General features: G+C 38.8%; 1 protein-coding gene across 4 annotated transcripts in view; it reads left to right on the top strand.

The window, feature by feature from the left end:
* Positions 1 to 16651, top strand: part of LOC137281942 (phospholipid-transporting ATPase IF-like) — a 107543-nt gene that overhangs the window by 69292 nt on the left and 21600 nt on the right. For all 4 annotated transcript variants that reach the window (XM_067813670.1, XM_067813673.1, XM_067813671.1 and 1 more), the window contains 6 exons: positions 311 to 418; positions 7911 to 8039; positions 9015 to 9234; positions 11483 to 11564; positions 12493 to 12628; positions 15283 to 15364. In XM_067813670.1, coding sequence (XP_067669771.1) covers positions 311 to 418; positions 7911 to 8039; positions 9015 to 9234; positions 11483 to 11564; positions 12493 to 12628; positions 15283 to 15364 — 757 coding nt within the window. The remainder of the gene's footprint in view (positions 1 to 310; positions 419 to 7910; positions 8040 to 9014; positions 9235 to 11482; positions 11565 to 12492; positions 12629 to 15282; positions 15365 to 16651) is intronic.

The following is a 16651-nucleotide window of genomic DNA, read 5'->3' as shown; positions in this document are numbered from 1 at the left end:
CCTTCAGCCACATGTCTTGTTTGTAAGGTTAAAGTCACACCCTTCTTCATCTTCAGCCACATGTCTTGTTTGTAAGGTTAAAGTCACACCCTACGTCACCCTCAGCCACATGTCTTGTTTGTAAGGTTAAAGTCACACCCTACTTCACCTTCAGCCGCATGTGTTGTGTATGTTCACATCTCAGTGCCTTCCTTGTCGTTCTCACTGATTATGTTGCACAACAAACAGTAGTTTCTCTTAATATAACTTGCAGTGGTTGTTAATGTTACAAATGAGTGTTCGCAATCATTGATGATGTCTTCCTCCCCAGGGCTATGAAGACTGGCTGCGTCACAAGGCGGACAGAGAGGTCAACAACACGGCTGCCAAGGTTCTGCGTGGGACAGCGACAGAGGAGATTAAATCTATGCACATCAAAGTAAGTATGTAATGTGTTGCTTCTGATTGGCCAGTCAGGGGTAGCTGTTCTGTTATTGGTTTGTCAGTTTTGGTATTTCATTGGTCAATAATAAAAGGTCTCAGATTTATCAGGCTACAATTGGTATTTAATTGGTCAGTTATGAGATGTCTCAGATTTACTAAGCAACAATTAATTGGCAGTTTCTGATTGACCAATCAACAGTAGGGATTTGATTGATTAGTCTTCAGATTTTTCTGACTGGCCAGTGGTCATCAACTAGAAGACTCTGATTGGCCAGTATCAAGCAAAAGAGATATGTTTGTGTTAACTGGTCAAGAATTCTCAGTAATCCTCCCCCTGAGCTTCACATTGTTACAAGCCCTGTGTTATGTTAGAGTTTATTTTGTAGTATTTTGAAAATGGGAAACTTGATAAAGCCCAAAGCAGACATATTAGAAGTAAATAATTTTCCAAATATTATAAAGCATTTTTCTAACAGCAGTTGAATTCTTTTGACTCATTATGTACATTTGTGGAAAGTAATATATTTTCTTATATCTTTTTACAAGTGCTCTTTGCCCAAATTGCATTAGAAAAGGGAGAAAGTTCATGTGTCAGTATGACCAACTCACACACTAACCAGGTCAGACATTGCATCCAGTCAATCCACACACTGACCACATCAGACATCAGATGTGCCACGATAGATAGCCAAGTGGACCGGCACATGTCACTGTGTATTGGATCTGCTCACTCACTCACTCACTTGACTTACACAGCTTCTATACCAACCCTGGTTGTTTCTGAATTGTTTAATGCAAAAGGATCCAACTTTCTTCTCTATCGGTGTTATGACAAACGTCTTGCCATTCATTCATTATTCAAACAGGACTTGTGTTATCATGTTTTACTAGTTTATAATATTTTCTCCAGTGTGTGCTGAACCACATTAACATTCCACAACAGACCTAATGAGTCCAAGTTATGTCCAAATATAAGGCATCTGGTTGTAGAAGTTGCTCGTGTTCCGTCATTGAAGCAGAAAGGAGGATTTGAGAAATATCCTGGTAGATACAAGGATGCCTTTGCAATAGGTTAATGGTTGTACATTTTTGTCAGTATCTTCATACAGCCTCATTCTTTAGTTTGAAAGCATACATTTCTCAATCAGATTGAGCTAGGTTTGCTGTTTCACATAATTCCATCAAATGTCAAACTTCCATTACATCTGTATATTCCTGTTTTGGCTTCATCACATATTAAAATCTTTAGTTCCTCTTCTCTGCCAGTTGTGTAGTTAGCTATGATAATTGATGATCATCTCAGATATCCTATTTCTCATGAGCCTTAAATGTATCAGTAAATATCAGCACAAATTTTTGAAAACCTTTCTGAAAAGTACTATTTGGAAACTACGGTCGTATACATGTTGCAAATAAGTTGTATGTTTGAAGTCAAAACAAAAGTTGTCAAAATGACAACATTAGCTTTATTACGTGTCATGTTCCGAAAATTACAAAATATAATGCAAGGACTTTTTTACAGCTTGGTTTTCTTGGTTGACATGTTGATTACTAGACTGTAATCTAAACTCACTCACTCACAATACTCCAACATCTTGTCTTCTCACTGGCGGAATTAAGTGCATGAAGTTAACATGTTACTGTTTAGCAGTGTGGCAGCATTTTTGATATAGAAAATCCCAGTGGCATACAGGCATTTGAATTAATCAACAGTGTTGATGAAATCCTTTGATATAGTGTGCTTGCTCACTCACTCACTCACTCACCTTAACTACACTACATGACATTGGGCTTGGCTAGGTGTGCATCAACATGCACATCTCTACAATTTTATTCAGACTTAGATTATATTGTTAAGTCGTCTCTGAAAACTATGTTGAATAATTAACCATGGAACTGTTCCAGTTGTCTGTTATGTTCACTGAGCTTTAACATTTCCATTTCCTTATTTATGAGCGTGTTTTTAACATTTTCATCATGCTATATGCTGAAGACATGATATATTACTTAACATTTAGAACAGTATTTTCTTGTTATCTAACACCCTGTTGAAATACCTAAATGCGTGATGTAGTAGTTTCCAAGTTGACAAATGAATGAACAGTATTCATTGAACAGTGATGAATTGTCGTTACTACTTAAGTTTTAGATATTGTCTTAAGATATAGACAGCTGCATTGGGCATGTTCTGTAAAGTATTATTTTCAAATGAAAATATAAGTATTCCTACTCCAGGTATTGTATCTGTTTTACAGCAATTGCATATTTAATGTCTAATCTCTTATAAGGTCACATACAAGGTAAGACACACTTTGCAGATTCAGATAGCTTTCGGTATGCACTTACTGAAGCAAATTATCAAAAATGTCAATTTGACCTATAAAGTTGTAGAAAATGCAATGACAAAAAGCCCGCGAAATGGGAGTTCAGACGATTCACAAGTTTTCCACCAGTGCTTGGGGAAAAAGTGGTTTCAACAGCTGTGCTGCCTGCCTGTCTGTCATAGGCAGACTTTGTCACAGAAAAAACTCAATGTCTGGTTTATTGACACCTATATGTCTGCATATAGTTAAACCCAAGTACAAAATATTGCACTTTGCGATAATATGCTTATAATTCTGTTTATTTGTTTTTTCACAATCACCAATTCATTTTATATATCATCGTAACATAACTAATTATGTTTGATATTTTGATTGCATGTGACCTTTACCATATCACTGAATCACTTAATTACAGTAATCATAAATCCATACTGTCATAGCATGACAACAATATGAACAGTAGATAATGGCAAATATGTCTGCCAATCTAAAAATGTACTCGTGAATAATTTCCTCCTAAAATCAGTAAGGAACAGATATGCATACATATTATTGTAATTTGTATCATATTTCAGCTGACAATGCACGTTATTCAATCTTGCCTTTGAATAATTAAGTGTTAGAAAATAGCATCCGCAATGACATATCTTTTGTTAACTAGTAACAGGAATTTGGTCAGAACTGCATTCAGAAACATCGAAAATCAATGTTAGAAAATAGCATCCGCAATGACATATCTTGTGTTAACTAGTAACAGGAATTTGGTCAGAACTGCATTCAGAAACATCGAAAATCAAATCCAGTTCCTCTGTTGGAAATGAAATATATCTGCCATTTGTCTAAATTTAAATATCTGATGCCGAATCATTGTGGATGAGTGGAGATACTAATCTCCTATGGAACCATTTCCAGGATTTCCCCTGAAGACATAGAAAAATCTTACTTGTCGATGATTTTTCTAAGTAGTGAAATTTGATTGCTGAAAATTTTAACGAGGATTATTTACTGATAATGAAGATTGCATGCCTGCTGTATGATTCCAAGACTAATGGCATGACTTGTACATATAATTGGAATCTGATAAAAATGCTTTGGAAGGATTGATCAAAATGTCTTTGGCTTGTGTTACCAACAAGATTGGCTTGACCATTTTATATGTTCAACCAATGATTGACACAAAAAAACTGTACTTGAAGCCATTGGTTAACAGGTTTAAAATTACAGTTTGACTCCCTTACATTTAAGCATCAAATCTAATCATTTACCAACACGTTATATTGATATGTCTATTGCATTCTGCAACAGAAATTATTAAGAAATTATGAATTCATAAAAGACTGTTTCCTTGTAGTTGGCCAATTGAGAGATAACTTCAATTTCTATGGACTTTTAAAATGAGAATTGAAGAAATAGTTTTCCTACAAGTCTTCACATGTATTTATAAATCACCACTTGACATTGATCAAATCACCTGGCCAAGAGGCAGTAAGACAATCATGCTTCCAATTTTCAACATAGGCTTAAGGAAATCTTAGCGATCATTCACTTTGTTGAAAGTGTGGTTGTTGCAGTGTGGTCGATTTGAGGATGTTTGTTACCCTCACTGTTTGGATTGTTGTTCGAACTTTCAACCACTGGTTTACTGAAAACAGATAGCATGAAGGCTGCTACTGGAACTTTGCTCTCAGTGCTACAAAACAGCATACACTCTCATATAAATAAAAGTGGAATGATGGGATAAGTGTACATGTGATTATGTTTCTGTGAAGTTACAGGTTGGGCACATTATGTTGCCACTATGTTCTAAGGAGTGAGATTGTGTTTCCATGTTTTACAGGTTGGGTACATTGTGTGGCCGCTGTGTTCTAGGAAGTGAGATTGTGTTTCCATGTTTTTACAGGTTGGGCACATTATGTGGCCGCTATGTTCTAAGGAGTGAGATTGTGTTTCCATGTTTTACAGGTTGGGAACATTATGTGGCCGCTATGTTCTAAGGAGTGAGATTGTGTTTCCATGTTTTACATGTTGGGCACATTGTGTGGCCGCTGTGTTCTAGGAAGTGAGATTGTGTTTCCATGTTTTTACAGGTTGGGCACATTATGTGGCCGCTATGTTCTAAGGAGTGAGATTGTGTTTCCATGTTTTACAGGTTGGGAACATTATGTGGCCGCTATGTTCTAAGGAGTGAGATTGTGTTTCCATGTTTTACATGTTGGGCACATTATGTGGCCGCTATGTTCTGTGGAGTGAGATTGTGTTTCCATGTTTTACAGGTTGGTCACATTATGTTGCCGCTATGTTCTAAGGAGTGAGATTGTGTTTCCATGTTTTACAGGTTGGGAACATTATGTGGCCGCTATGTTCTAAGGAGTGAGATTGTGTTTCCATGTTTTACAGGTTGGGTACATTGTGTGGCCGCTGTGTTCTAGGAAGTGAGATTGTGTTTCCATGTTTTTACAGGTTGGGCACATTATGTGGCCGCTATGTTCTAAGGAGTGAGATTGTGTTTCCATGTTTTACAGGTTGGGAACATTATGTGGCCGCTATGTTCTAAGGAGTGAGATTGTGTTTCCATGTTTTACATGTTGGGCACATTATGTGGCCGCTATGTTCTGTGGAGTGAGATTGTGTTTCCATGTTTTACAGGTTGGTCACATTATGTTGCCGCTATGTTCTAAGGAGTGAGATTGTGTTTCCATGTTTTACAGGTTGGGCACATTATGTTGCCGCTATGTTCTAAGGAGTGAGATTGTGTTTCCATGTTTTACAGGTTGGGCACATTATGTGGCCACTATGTTCTAAGGAGTGAGATTGTGTTTCCATGTTTTACAGGTTGGTCACATTATGTGGCCGCTATGTTCTAGGAAGTGAGATTGTGTTTCCTTATTTTTACAGGTTGGTCACATTATGTTGCCGCTATGTTCTAAGGAGTGAGATTGTGTTTCCATGTTTTACAGGTTGGGCACATTATGTTGCCGCTATGTTCTAAGGAGTGAGATTGTGTTTCCATGTTTTACAGGTTGGTCACATTATGTTGACGCTATGTTCTAAGGAGCGAGATTGTGTTTCCATGTTTTTACAGGCTGGGCACATTATGTTGTCGCTATGTTCTAAGGAGTGAGATTGTGTTTCCATGTTTTACAGGTTGGGCACATTATGTGGCCACTATGTTCTAAGGAGTGAGATTGTGTTTCCATGTTTTACAGGTTGGGCACATTATGTGTCCGCTATGTTCTAGGAAGTGAGATTGTGTTTCCTTATTTTTACAGGTTGGTCACATTATGTTGCCGCTATGTTCTAAGGAGTGAGATTGTGTTTCCATGTTTTACAGGTTGGGTACATTATGTGGCCGCTATGTTCTAAGAAGTGAGATTTTGTTTCCTTATTTTTACAGGTTGGTCACATTATGTTGCCGCTATGTTCTAGGGAGTGAGATTGTGTTTCCATGTTTTACAGGTTGGTCACATTATGTGGCCGCTATGTTCTAAGAAGTGAGATTTTGTTTCCTTATTTTTACAGGTTGGGCACATTATGTTGCCGCTATGTTCTAGGGAGTGAGATTGTGTTTCCATGTTTTACAGGTTGGGCACATTATGTGGCTGCTATGTTCTAAGGAGCGAGATTGTGTTTCCATGTTTTACAGGTTGGTCACATTATGTGGCCGCTATGTTCTAGGAAGTGAGATTGTGTTTCCTTATTTTTACAGGTTGGTGACATTGTGTTGCCGCTGCGTTCTAAGGAGTGAGATTGTGTTTCCATGTTTTACAGGTTGGTCACATTATGTGGCCGCTATGTTCTAAGAAGTGAGATTTTGTTTCCTTATTTTTACAGGTTGGGCACATTATGTTGATGCTATGTTCTAAGGAGTGAGATTGTGTTTCCATGTTTTACAGGTTGGGCACATTATGTGGACGCTATGTTCTAGGGAGTGAGATTGTGTTTCCATGTTTTACAGGTTGGGCACATTATGTTGACACTATGTTCTAAGGAGTGAGATTGTGTTTCCATGTTTTACAGGTTGGGCACATTATGTTGACGCTATGTTCTAGGGAGCGAGATTGTGTTTCCATGTTTTACAGGTTGGGCACATTATGTGGCCGCTGTGTTCTAAGGAGTGAGATTGTGTTTCCATGTTTTACATGTTGGGCACATTATGTGGCCGCTATGTTCTAAGGAGCTAGGTTGTGTTTCCATGTTTTACATGTTGGGCACATTATGTGGCTGCTATGTTCTAAGGAGCGAGATTGTGTTTCCATGTTTTACAGGTGGGCACATTGTGTGGCCGCTGTGTTCTAGGAAGTGAGATTGTGTTTCCGTGTTTTTACAGGTTGGTCACATTATGTGGCCGCTATGTTCTAAGGAGCGAGATTGTGTTTCCATGTTTTACAGGTTGGGCACATTATGTGGCCGCTGTGTTCTAAAGAGCGAGATTGTGTTTCCATGTTTTACAGGTTGGGCACATTATGTGGCCGCTATGTTCTAAGGAGTGAGATTGTGTTTCCATGTTTTACATGTTGGGCACATTATGTTGCCGCTGTGTTCTAAGGAGCGAGATTGTGTTTCCATGTTTTACATGTTGGGCACATTATGTGGCCGCTATGTTTTAGGGAGTGAGATTGTGTTTCCAAGTTTCCACAGATGGGACATTGTGTGGCCGCTGTGTTCTAGGAAGTGAGATTGTGTTTCCGTGTTTTTACAGGTTGGTCACATTATGTGGCCGCTATGTTCTAAGGAGCGAGATTGTGTTTCCATGTTTTACAGGTTGGGCACATTATGTGGCCGCTGTGTTCTAAAGAGCGAGATTGTGTTTCCATGTTTTACATGTTGGGCACATTATGTGGCCGCTATGTTCTAAGGAGTGAGATTGTGTTTCCATGTTTTACATGTTGGGCACATTATGTTGCCGCTGTGTTCTAAGGAGCGAGATTGTGTTTCCATGTTTTACATGTTGGGCACATTATGTGGCCGCTATGTTTTAGGGAGTGAGATTGTGTTTCCAAGTTTCCACAGATGGGACATTTTGTGTTTCTAAAATGCACTAGGGCACAATATTGTTTCCATAATTTTCAAAAGAATGAAATTGGGTCTCCATGACTTTCTAGAAAAGAAATGGTGTTTCCATGACATTAAACGGAATGACATTGTGTTTCCATGTTGTTGCAGGTTGGGGATATTGTGAAAGTGGTAGCCAATGAAGACTTCCCATGTGACCTGGTGATGCTGTCCTCCAGCGACCCACAGGGCACCTGCTACATCACAACTGCAAACCTGGATGGAGAGACCAACTTAAAAGTCAGTGTTTATCTTTTCTCACTATGAATCTGTGTAGTTTCAGCTGGGATTGTGAAAACAAATTTTTTGGAGAGATGAAAGGTTGACTATTCAATCATCACTAATGCAACTTAGGTACAATAGTTGAAACAGCATTTTCTACAGAGATTATATCGATGTAAAGTCTCTTGCTGGAATTCACTTTACTATGAATTCTTTCAGACTAGGTCTTCCTACAATATTGATGTGTTGGAGAAACCCAAGGTGTATGTCATTTGCCAGTTTGAATGTCAAGGTTTAGTGAATGTATTGTGAACATGCTTAAGTGTGTGTTTATTACCCGTTATTGTAAAAGCAACCTGATCCTTGTGTATAAAACAGGTCCTCCTCATTAGAGATGTAAAGATTTATCATAATAGTGGTGCTTCGCATATTGAATTTAAGCATAAAGTAAAGACGTCATTTTCATTACACATTTGTTGAAAGATAAGAGTTCTAGCTACCAAAGACCCTGTTAGGTATAAGTGCTACACACAAACATAGCTGTCACAATAACCATGACAAACTAAGAATAGTGTTTATTAGTTTCCTTGGTTATTAAATAATGCAGGTGTTAGATGTCATGACAACAATTTCAGGATACTGTTTACTACATACTTTGACTTAAATAAACACAAAACAGTCATCATCGTACCTTTTCATGGAACTGAAATTGACGTCTTTGTTGAATGTTTTTCACAAAAACCCAGCCATAGTAATTCTTCATGGTAATCATAGTTTGAGTATAGTATATGTGACAAAAATCATGTAGGAAAAATGCAGTTTGCAAATTATGCAATATATGTAGGGGTCATTTTCAAAATTTGTAGTACTTTCTGTCCGTTTCAAATTTAAAAATCTGTCTCATATATATCAGTTTTTTTTCATTTTGAAATTTACACTTAATCTCATTTTGGGTTAAAAATTGGCTTATTTATTGTTTTTCTGTTCTTTCAGACTCACACGTGTGTGCAGGACACTCGGAAGTACCAACAGGAGCAGGATCTTCATGACCTGGAAGCCAGCATCGAGTGTCAGCAGCCCATCCCAGACTTGTACAGGTTTATCGGCAGAATCAACATATTCAAGGGCCCTGGAGGGGGTCATGTCAAACCATTAGGACCTGAAAATGTTCTCCTTCGTGGTGCAAGGTTGAAAAATACTCCCTATATTTATGGTTAGTACTGACCCACAATTTGGTGTTGAAGGAATGAGTGATTGTTGAAGTGACATCATACAGTACCAAGTTCTATTGCTGGAATGAGACCATGTTACGTCGATAAGGACATATTACTACTGTGAGTGAGTTTAGTTTTTACACTCCTTTTAGTAACATTCCAGCAATATCACATTGGACGACACCAGGAATGACATCACACATTGTACCCATGTGGGGAATCAAACCCGGGTCTTCAGATTGACCTATGAACACTTCAACCACTAGGCTGTGGCCCCTGACTACTGTCCTTCCACGACATTGTGACATCATCAGTTAGCTTGATGTCACAGTTAGCTTGATGTCACAGTTAGCTTAATGTCACAGTTAGCTTGATGTCACAGTTAGCTTGATGTCACAGTTTGCTTGATGTGGGTACTGTAACCACTGTATTTTTTTTGAGTGGATATGTTGAGGGGCTATTTCATTTTCCGTTTCCCACTCCTTTCAAATATGTGGGTATTTCAGTGATTTTTCTCAGCTAAGTTTATGTTATTGAGTAAGTTTACAAAGCAGGTATGTTCTTCCTTATGTCATACCTAATCAAAACTACCTTACATGTGATGGAAATAATTTCATAAAAAATCACTCATCCTGTACTGACAGTACAACACTAGTCCTATAATAACAGTACAACTTGATAGCAGTCGATGTCTTTTTCATTATGCAAGTGTTGTTTTTTTTTCAATTTTTTCTGTACACACGTTTTTTAACTTTTTGTGTATCTAACATTTTATATGTGTAATTGGTATACAACAGTTATTTTTCAATGAGTAACTGGAAATTTTGTATACATGTTATACCCAGATACCTATCTTGTCTGGGCCTGTGTTTGAAGGTAACTCTGAATCAGATCTATACTCCTGGCGGTGGGGTAGCCTAATGGTTAAAGTGTCTGTTCATCATGCTGAACACCTGAGTTCATTTCCCAACAAAGATACAATGTGTGAAGCCCATTTCTGCTCAGTCTTGCCATAATATTGCTGTCATAATGCTGAACGTGGTGTAAAACCATACTCACTCACATACCTGATAGAAGTATTGAACTGTGTTACATCGCGTACATCTCAGAACCCATAAAGGAAGGAGACTTTCAGTCCAGCAGTGAGTTGACAGGAAACATAAGAAAATCAGAAGCAGTAACCAAACCAGCTCTTAATAACACATTGTAGAAAGATGAGGAGACAGTTAGTACAAATCTTTATGTTTTGTGCTTGTCACATTTTCAATCAGTAAATCCACAAACCTTGAACTTTGAAGAAACAGCTTGGAAGTTTTGTAACAGTGTCACGTTTGATTATTTGTTCTCTTCTGTTCATGCCCAGGAGTAATCAGAATTAATAATAAATCATACAGAATGGAGCTAGTAGGTCAATGTGGAGAAACATTGATCTGTGTAAACTCAACAGCTGGGTGCATGTATTAATAATAGCTGGATGGATGGATGGATGGATGGATGAACTGGTTCAGTGGTCAGGTGGATGGTTGTATGAACTGGTTCAGTGGTCAGGTGGATGGTTGTTCAGTGGTCAGGTGGATGGTTGGATGAACTGGTTCCAGGGACAGGTGGATGAATTGTTGGATGAACTGGTTCAATGGTCAGGTGGATGAATGAATGGTTGGATGAACTGGTTCATTGGTCAGGTGGATGAATTGTTGGATGAACTGGTTCATTGGTCAGGTGGATGGCTGTATGGTTGGTTGAACTGGTTCATTGATCAGGTGGATGGCTGGATGAACTGGTTCAGTGGTCAGGTGGATGGATGTATTGTTGGATGAACTGTTTCAGTGGTCAGGTGGATGAATTGTTGTATGAACTGGTTCAGTGGTCAGGTGGATGGATGAATGGTAGGATGAACTGGTTCAGTGGTCAGGTGTATAGATGGGTGTATGAGTGGTTGGATGGATGCGTAGTTGGATGAATGTATGGTTGTTTAAAATGAAATGTATTTTGTATCAAGGGTTTTACCCAGTTATGAACAGTAGTTATGTCACAACAGGTCAGATTGATGTAGAAGCAAAGTCTCTCATGGTGCTGATTTTGTCTTTTGGCTTTAAACCACAGCAGAAATTATTGAAATCCTTCCCACCATGATGATACCTGTCTTAAATGGTTCTTGTGAGTAACAGGATTATAAAGGAACATGTTTGTTGTCTAGGAGCTGCAAACATCCCATTCACAGTGAACAACCGATCTTGCCTGTTTCAGGTTGTGCAATATATACAGGCCAGGAGACAAAGATGGCCCTCAATTCCAAGTTCAAGCAAGCCAAATTCTCCAGAGTTGAGAGGTACTTCATCTCATTTACCCTTATGCCAATATGTTTTAACTGATTTTAGCATGTATACATTCCTTTTTGAGGGAATCATTCAATCACCTGAATATCTGGACCTGTGAAGGTCTGAGGTAAAATAGGCCTTCAACAACCCATGCGTGCCATAAAAAGTGACAGTGCTTGTCATAAGAGGCAACTAACAGGATCGGTTGGTTAGGCTTGCTGAGTTGGTTGGCACATGGCATCTGTTCCCAATTGCGCAGATCGATGCTCTTCTGGAATATTGCTGAGTGCTGCGTAAAACTAAACTCACTCACCTGAATATGTGGATATAAAGATTTTTTTGTTTTTGTACACCTCAAGGAAGATCCAAACTGTTTATGGTCATCAAACTTTTGTTGTATAGACATTAAAAGCCATCATCAAAGCAAAACAATCATAGTAATACCTTTTATTCTGTCTTAAAAATATTCTGTCTTATTCTGTCTTAAAAACATCTTTCATTGAAGACTGTTTATACAAATTTTGCAAATTTCCGGAATGCTGAAACCCCATAGCCGTCATACACAGTCACTTTCATGATGTAACAGATTTGGTTGAGTATGTGTGTGAAAATGTACCGGAAGGCAAGGCTTCAATTCTGGGTATCAGGGATCTCACTGGAAATATGTAAAGCACAAAGTGATAAACAGATTGATTGGGCTTAATTGATTGCTTATAATAGTAGCTGGACTTAGCTTACAGTATTCATTTATAAATGGGATTATCTGATCCACACTTGACTAAAAACAAGTGACGACCATTAAGTAGCTAGAACACTTTGGAATGTACATGCACGCGATCACCCATCCACTTACACAGAGTGAGATGCAATATACAACATGGTTTTATGTTAGATTTTATTATTATAAATGAATATTGGGAGCATCTGTGTCTGTTTCAGAGCAATGAACACATTTCTGATAGTGTTCCTACTGCTGCTGTTGTTTGAGTGTATACTGTTGACTGGCCTGAAGTACTGGTACACAGCCACGTACCCCCTGGCCTGGTACATCCCCCCAGGGAAAGATAACCCCACTGTGAGTAGACTAATATACTAACTGCAGTAGACTTACATAGCCTACCTAGAGCAGTACATGTGCTGTTATGTACCGTGTTTAGAGCAGTACACGGGCCGATTCATACCATGTTTAGGGCAGTACACCTGCCTATTCGTACCATGTTTAGAGCAGTACACCTGCCGAATCGTACCATGTTTAGAGCAGTACACCTGCCAATTCGTACCATGTTTAGAGCAGTACACCTACCGATTCGTACCATGTTTAGAGCAGTACACCTGCCTATTCGTACCATGTTTAGAGCAGTACACCTGCCGATTCGTACCATGTTTAGAGCAGTACACCTGCTGATTCGTATCATGTTTAGAGCAGTACACCTACCGATTCGTACCATGTTTAGAGTAGTACACCTGCCTATTCGTACCATGTTTAGAGCAGTACACCTGCTGATTCGTACCATGTTTAGAGCAGTACACCTGCCAATTCGTACCATGTTTAGAGCAGTACACCTGCCAATTCGTACCATGTTTAGAGAAGTACACCTACTATTACATATCACGATGAGAGCTGTACACCTGTTGCATACCATGTTTAGAGCAATACACCTGCCAATTCATACCATGTTTAGAGCAGTACACCTGTCGATTCAGATCATGTTTAGAGCAGTACACCTACTATTACATATCACGATGAGAGCTGTACACCTGTTGCGTACCATGTTTAGAGCAGTGCACCTGCCAATTCATACCATCTTTAGAGCAGTACACCTAACGTTATGTACCATGTTTACAGCTTTACACCTACCATTATCTATCACGTTTAGAGCAATACACCTGGTCATAAGCAAATTTTGCTGTTTATTGCACCTGACCTTCTGGTATGTAATACTCAGTACTGAAATAGCACCTCCATGGTGAGGCGGATCTTAAATCCCATTTCATCCATCTCACGTTGTTTGATGTTGAAGCTGACTACATTGTCTATGTAGTGTGTAAGAAAAGCAACTTCTCTGTAGTGAATAACAAGCTGTTTTGGGATGTATCCATGCTTGATCCTTCATCAGGTGATGAATAGCATTATGTTATTCACACTAAAGGAGTTGACACCCACAAAACTTGCTTTTCTTATACATTCATCTTCTAAATGATATGTAATTCTTCAAGGGCATTTAGAAGTTGGTGAGGTAATACAAGACACTATTATGGATGACAACTTCTTTAATTCTTTTAGCACGACGTTTCAAGGCTAATTCTTGCCCCTTCGTCAGGTGGATAATGAACATAGGGAACATTGCAGAATATATACAGGTATACATGAAGCCAGAGAGGTAAGATGTAAATAAATGTAATTAGGCGTGTACAATCACAGAGGAGAGATGAAAGGAGGAAAGTTTTAACAGTACATAGTTGTTTACACAGCTGATAGATTGAGAGTCTATGAGTCCTTGTTGACACACCAGACAGAGGGTAGGTACACGCCTTGATCTCTATTGATCTGAGGTTCTAATCTTCTGATGTTGATTGCTTCCCAAAGCTTCCTTCTCCGCCAATCACTGATGTTGGAAGCCAGGATCTCGGTGTTTTTCCAGTTGATGGAGTGGTTTGGATAGTTGACGATGTGTTCAGAGAGGGCCGATTTCAGATCTAATTTTCTTACTGAAGTTTGGTGCTCTTTGAGTCTGATGTTGAATGGTCTGCAGGTTTCACCTATGTAGCTGCTGCCGCAATCACAGTTTATCTTGTAGATGCAGCCTCTGGGGTTGGGGTTGGTTTGATCACTGCCTCCTCTTCCATTTGCTCTAAGGATGTTTTTCAATGTCTTATCAGAATAAAAGGTCACATCAACACTGGCAGTTTTTCTGAGGAGTCGGCTGATTTGATGACTTATCTTTCCTTGGTATGGAATGTTGACTCGGATGGGTGCAGGCTCAGGTTTAGGGAGGCGGTCGTTCTGATGCTGGAGAGTTGTGGCTATAGTCTGGTCAACGAGTTGTTTTGGGTATCCATTGAGGGTGATGAAAGTTCTCTTGAGGTGGTCAATTTCGTCTTGGAGGTGGGCTGGGTCACAGATGGCTTTGGCACGTCTGGCTAGGGTGGAGACTATGGCTTGCTTTATTTGTGGATGGTGGTTGGATAGGTAGTGGATATACTGGTCAGTGTGGGTGGGCTTTCGATAGACAGTGGGAACGATTTTTTCAGATGAGTTGTCAAACAGTGATTGGTGGAGAAGGAAGCTTTGGGAAGCAATCAACATCAGAAGATTAGAACCTCAGATCAATAGAGATCAAGGCGTGTACCTACCCTCTGTCTGGTGTGTCAACAAGGACTCATAGACTCTCAATCTATCAGCTGTGTAAACAACTATGTACTGTTAAAACTTTCCTCCTTTCATCTCTCCTCTGTGATTGTACACGCCTAATTACATTTATTTACATCTTACCTCTCTGGCTTCATGTATACCTGTATATATTCTGCAATGTTCCCTATGTTCATTATCCACCTGACGAAGGGGCAAGAATTAGCCTTGAAACGTCGTGCTAAAAGAATTAAAGAAGTTGTCATCCATAATAGTGTCTTGTATTAAATGATATGTAGTTTGTGAGCGTGTTGGCAATGTGCATGTTGATTGTTTCATCGTGATAACTTCAGCCACTTGGCTTTCCTTGTTCTTTTCAGGCGATGCATGTGATAGAAGATTTCCTTGCTTTTATGGTGCTGCTAAACTACATTGTACCTATATCACTCTATGTCACTATTGGTAAGAAATTCTTAACTTCCTCTCTCCTAAACCACTTGCATGCATTTTTCATTGTGTTTCCATGAAAAACAATACATACTTCAGTAGTGCTGCACTACTGCCTTTAACAAATTATTGAAGGAAGGTTTAAAACTATTAACATAACAAACACAATTTTATTTATTCATTCACTTTACAACTGTGTTTTCATTAAATGTGCTCAGAAGTTTCAGGTCCATTGACACTTTTGACTGGTGTTTTCATGACACATAGGCTTCCTTGCGTGATGTTTGGTACATATGCAGATGTGTGGGAAATTATTGATAGCCTCATGTCCTCATTTTTCTGCGATTCCAAGATATGTCCCCTTGTCAGGCAAATCAGTTATTCTTTTGAATTAGTTTCTTTAGTCCTGAGGTTTTTTAGCATTGCATTAACATCATTCATATAAAAATATGCATGAAAGTCTCTACCTCCATATTTTCCTTTATCTGTGAAAACATAACATTAAAAATCCATGACATATGTTAGAAGTTTATTAACATGAATGTGGAAATATGAAATCTAGAGCAAGGGATTTGTCAGTCACTGTAGCCACAGATTGAAAGATTTGACTGTTTTCTCTGTGGCAAATAGTATGGTGTTATTAATTATTAAAGAGGATGTATTTCATGGTTCTGGAGAATGTTAGCACAAATTGTCATGGAAACTGTTCCTCAGAGACTTTACTCAGCATTCCTTGCTAGTCTTGGTTGTTCTTGTGACAGAATGGTGTGCATATCATATCAAGCTTTAATAATAAGTGTGCTAGAGCAAAGGTTATTGTTTACTGAATTTTAAATATCTTGACTGGTGTGCCATGTTGGTAAAAGGCTGTATAATTCATCATGTATCAGGATGATGCTTGCGGTTGTCAGTTTGTGTATTTATGTCAGTTTTTGTGTTTGTGGAACACCTCTTTGTCCTAGGTGATAGTGCACCTGTCAGAGGGGAGAAGGTGATCACATGCTGTGTCATACTAAAAGATGGTGCATATATTTCTACCATGATTGTGCTTGGATGTGAATGACTGGTTAGCTTGATGTGTATTTGAGCAATGGTATCTGAGATGGCACAAGAACACAAGCACTAGTTTAAAGGCACAATGTCACAGATATTCGTCAGTATCTTGGCCTATGTTTTATATGTTGGGGACTTCTGCACTCACTTTAGCTTCCTAGTAATGCAATAAATGACTAAATATTTATACTTATCCTATCTCACGATTTGCACTTCTCTTTCTGGCTTCGACACTGAGTGGAGTGAATG

This window comes from Haliotis asinina, chromosome 4 (genome assembly GCF_037392515.1).
Source record: "Haliotis asinina isolate JCU_RB_2024 chromosome 4, JCU_Hal_asi_v2, whole genome shotgun sequence".
Classification (NCBI taxonomy): domain Eukaryota; kingdom Metazoa; phylum Mollusca; class Gastropoda; order Lepetellida; family Haliotidae; genus Haliotis; species Haliotis asinina.
Note: the sequence above shows the minus strand (reverse complement) of the source record. Positions and strands in the feature narration are given on the sequence as shown.